At 46.6% G+C, this 4,932-nt stretch overlaps 1 protein-coding gene across 1 annotated transcript; it reads left to right on the forward strand.

The window, feature by feature from the left end:
* Nucleotides 1-2,028: 2,028 nt before the first annotated feature.
* On the forward strand, nucleotides 2,029-3,969 carry LOC147452653 (uncharacterized). The gene is made up of 2 exons (XM_086518291.1): nucleotides 2,029-2,165; nucleotides 2,289-3,969. Exon 2 carries the CDS (start codon nucleotides 2,385-2,387, stop codon nucleotides 3,453-3,455), a length of 1,071 nt encoding a protein of 356 aa, XP_086374417.1. The 5' UTR covers nucleotides 2,029-2,165; nucleotides 2,289-2,384; the 3' UTR covers nucleotides 3,456-3,969.
* Nucleotides 3,970-4,932: the final 963 nt, after the last annotated feature.

A 4,932-nucleotide genomic window follows, 5' to 3' on the forward strand; every position in this document is an offset into this window, starting at 1 on the left:
TGATGTACATTCCAGTATCTCTAGAGGGATTCGCAAGGAACCATCTTTCTTTTTGCCGTCATGGGGGTGACACAGTACCTCCGATGGCAGGAGTCTCGTTAGTGTTTTCATTATCATAGGACACTTTTATACCCTATCTTGTGTTAAGTCATTGGCTCGGAGGCATGTCGACCCGTGGTGAACAGTTTGCATCCTCTACAACATGTCATGGGCGAAATGGGGGAAATTTTTGTATGAGAAAACCTTTGCCAAATGGCGCAATTTTAAACTCCATTCAACAATGAAGGCAGGAACCCCGTTTTCTTGTAGCTTTCATGGTGATCTCGCAGCCTTGACCTTGTCGTCCTCTATCATCTCCTCAAGTGAGTGGAAATGCCTAGGAAGATGTCGCCTTGTTCTCCAAATCTGCATGAATAATGCTTGTCGCTACTTGATGAATAGATCTCCTACTAAGATTGTGAAGGGAATCACACCATATGAAACCTTCCACAAGGTAAACCCAAAGGTGCATCATCTACGAGTCCTTGGTTGTTTGGCATGTGCTCATGTTCCAAATGCAAAGAGGAAGAAGCTTGATGACAAATCAAGAAAATGCATACTTGTTGGATATGGTGTTGTTGGATATGGTGATGTGAGCAAAGCTACAAGCTACATGATCCAATTAACAAGGAAACTTTTGTTTGGAGGGATGTCATATTCAATGAGGATGCAAGCTTCAAATCAACCCACAAATTAAGAAGTCCCCAAGCATCATTTGAAAGTAAGGTCAATCAAATGTATCAATCTCAATCTAGATGCAAAACCAAGATATTCAATCTTTTAAATTTTGAAAAACACTTTTCCTGTTGCTTGAATTGCTTTGCATCAATGCAAAGAATTTTCTATTTCATGTCATTTAGTCCAAGGGCAAAACTGATGTACATCCCACTACCTCTAGAGGGATTCACAAGCCTTGGGACTAAGTAACACCCATATTACATGCGGGGTGGAGTAATGGGATCGACGGTCCGGGTTGAGGGGCGGGATCTCGAGGCACACTAAACATGGCCGGCGAGGCGCAGTAAACTCGGCCAGTGAGAAAAACGAAGTGCGTTGTTGGGTTTTGAATCGATGGCCTTGCAGTACAGGTTGAGGGTCGCATAGGCTAACCACCTCACCCACGTGCGCATCATGTATGCCTATGCGTTTTTATGGCCTTATATTGTGAGGTGATATGCATTTTTCAGGCTGTCCAGGTTTAGTGCCCGTCCAAGTTTAGTTTTTGATTTGACTACGACGTCTGCGATCTCCTCTGCTTTCGCACGTGAGCTTCTCCTCCTTTAACACCCCCCACCCACACAAACCCCCCCCCCCCACACACACACACACACACACACACACACACACACACACACCCCCCCTTCTTCTCTCTCTCTTAAATATGGGTGTTACTTAGTCCTGAGGATTCACAAGGAACCATCTTTCTTTTTGCCGTCATGGGTGACAGAGTACCTCCGGTGCCAGGAGTCTCATTAGTGGTTTCATTATCATAGGACACTGTTATCCCCTAGTCTATGTCACCAACCTTGAGTTTTGTCATTGGCCCGGTGGCATGTCGACACGTGGCGAACTTTCTGCATCCTCTGCAACGTGTCATTAGGAAAATGGGCGAAATTTTGTATTACAAAATCCTCTGCCAAATGGCGCAATCTAAACTCTATTCAGCAATGAAGCCATTTTCCTGTAGCTTTCATGGCGATTTCGCAGCCTTGCCCTTGTCGTCCTCTATCATCTCCTCAAGTGAGTGGAAATGCCCAGGAAGATGTCGCCTTGTTCTCCAAACCTGCATGAATAATGCTCGTCGCCACATGCCTGGGTCGCACCGAAATGCGCAGACAAATTTGCAAGTTACTTGCAATCTGTCTGTGGCCTGGCAATCGTTGCCCCCAGCGTGGAGAGTCATTGCAGCCGGAGTCGGGGTTGCATGTATATGTTTTGTCGGTCAGAAGGCCTTGCAGAGAGGGCCGAAGGAGAAGGGAAGGAACCCTGGCATACCTACGGTGGGCATGAGTGGGGACGGAGGCTCGCATGTGCAAATGATTGTGAAAGGGGCTACAAGCTTTCAAGATCATGTGGGTCCTTGGTCAGTGCAAGACCTAACAATTGGCTTGGCAGCTATGGCAAAGGTGTGTACATGTGCCACTACTTGTAATGCATGATGTTTTATGTGGATGAGATGGTGAGCTTTCTTAATAAGGGCTGTTTTTCATTCCTTAAGCTCTGCTCATTAGCATGCATACCTATTGTAGGTTGCTGAGAAAGAGCCCCCTCCCCCGCCAGGGCGGCCCGTCGAAGAGTTAAGTGGGGATGCATAATTCCTTGCATGCGCCCAGCATTGGAGAGCCATGGCCGAGGCGGCCTATGTATGTGACGTCGCTTCCTTCTCGTTGCAGACCCAACTGCCAGAATCTGCTCTTGTGCATGCAGAGTGGAATCCGGACCATCAAACGTTGCGCCCTGCGTTCCCAATCTGTGTAGATGGTGCTTATGGGGCTGTTGTTTTGTCGATACGGGGGACATCTCATGTTATCAACATGCTTGTTGACTCAGGGGCTGCCGCTGAAAGCTTTTGCGGTGGGCAGGCCCATGCCGGGTTTGTACATGCAACAAATATGCTCCTCGCTGAAGTGCAACCACATCTGAAGAAGGCCTTTCAGCAGGTTTCCAGGCCGACTAAGCTTGTGCTTGTGGGCCACAGCATGGGTGCTGCGATTGCTGTTCTGGTTGGTTTCAAGCTGCGAGAGGAATACCCCGATCTTCAATGTTGGGGCTTCAGTTCGCCGGCTTGCTTGAGCCGAGATCTTGCTGTTGAAAGTGGGCAGTTTGCTGTTAGCATTATGTCTGCATACGACATTGTACCACGCTTCTCCATTGCTGCGGTGGAGAAGCTTCGGCAACAGCTACTGGACTTCGATTGGGAGAAAGCGAAGCGCGTCCTTAGAGGTGACCCAGAGTGGGAGAAGTTACAAAGCGTGATAGAGGCGACCCAAAGCTTGCAGCAGAACATTGGAAAGAAGGCAGAAGGCTTCAAACAAAAGTTACCAGTGGCACAAGAGCAAATTGAGGAAGGACATGTATCGAATGAGGGTGCAGCGACAAAGCGTCCGCCTCCTGCACTATATCCTCCTGGGCGCCTTCTCGTTCTGGCGGCAAGCCCGCCTGGGTGTGGCAAGAAGCCAGAGAGTAGGAGCAATGTACCACAGCAGCGCAACTTTGGCGCATACCCTTCATTTGAACAGAGCTTGATGACAACATGGGCACTCCATGAAGGCCAGCATGAGGAATTTTTAGAGCTGGTGGCGACTCCTTGGGGGGTTTCAGATCACATGCTTGGCAATCTTTGTGAAGGTCTTGGTTTTCTGCAACGTCAGTGCCCGCCATACCTCTCCTGCCCGTCCAACGTTCACTATGCATAGTCTTCGTGTAGTTCTGCAGCAACACCAACAAAGAGTTCATAGTGATTAAACCCATCTTGCACATTTGATGTATGTAATCTGTACTGTAGCCTCGTCTTGCTTGGCCCATGTTGCCATCTTGTACTTTAATTCTTAACCATGATTCTTGCCATTCAGCATGTCTATCAGTTCCTCTGGCATTTTTGCATCGTATTGAAAAACAAGCCACTTTCATCAAGAGGATATGAATCAATTACAAACGTCTCAATTGTCCTTTGAATTTGAGGAAGTTGAGAGTGCACGAATGTATACTGATAGTGGGCACAGCTCGAGCATGCAAGTGTGTGGACATTGTGCACACGCCTTTACCAGGTAATTACCATTCCCATGCATTGTGCTTAAACAATCAGTTGAGGCAATATCCCTCTAGGTTGTTGGTAATCTTCTTACTTTTGCAAAAAATTGTATACATTGCTATTTTGCATCATAGACATTGAAATAGGCAGATTTAAACAGAAATGGTCTAATAGATGAGGTTGCTAGCTCATACCAATCACCGCCAAAGAGTCATAGGCTGTTCTTACTATGCCATCGAGGTCGGGGGTCAATGGGCAGCCCCTCCACCATCCATCTACTGTTGTTTATGAGCCGGAAAACATTTTGCCGCCCGTTAGGATCTTTGTCACATCCTAAAGGTTGGTCACTGAGTGCCACATGGCCTTGACCTACGAGCTAAGCGCTTTAAAGCTCTGGACATTGCTAATGGACTTAGAATTCCCATCCACTATTTTCCTCATCATGATCTACAACAATGGAAACCCAAAATCTATGCTTTTAGAGCAGAGAACTTCTACTAGATATATTATCTCTTCATATATTACCTGACTGCTTTAGTAGCTAGAAAGCAGTGGAGAAAACGCATGCATCTACTACTCTCACAAGAAGATTTAGAAATTCTCTCATGTAGGAAAACGGAGTCTTTCTCAGTGTTTTTCATACAATGCATAACATCATGAGCTTCTGCTCGAGAGGCACCGCATACCTAGCTAGGTACGATTGGGGGCAGGGGACCCCCGGCCCCCCCACCGGGCCGGCGGTCCCCTGCCCCCAATCGTACCTAGCTAGGTATGCGGCGCCTCCCTCACCGAAGCTCATGATGTTGAGGTAAGTCACAATGTGGGAAATATTGTGAGAATTTGTCCAAAACTTCTTGTGTCTTAAGCACTATGCTTTAAAGCATTGGAAAAGCAACCACAACTTTGCTTCATAATTGCTTTGATAAAAATTAATTTAGTGCTTTAAAGCAGTTGTAAGTTCACAACATTGCTTTGACAAGTTAGCATAGTGCTTTAAAGTGGTGGAGCAGCTATAAAGCAATTGAGCTTAGCAATATGCTAGGAATAAGCATATATTTCTCCAAACTAGTGTGTGCTTTAGAGCAAAGCTGTTTCCACACCTTTGCTTCACCTTTGCTTTAAAGCTATGCAACAACATGTGC

The sequence above is a fragment of the Adiantum capillus-veneris genome, chromosome 8 (genome assembly GCF_014529385.1).
Source record: "Adiantum capillus-veneris isolate H3 chromosome 8, ASM1452938v2, whole genome shotgun sequence".
NCBI lineage: Eukaryota > Viridiplantae > Streptophyta > Polypodiopsida > Polypodiales > Pteridaceae > Adiantum > Adiantum capillus-veneris.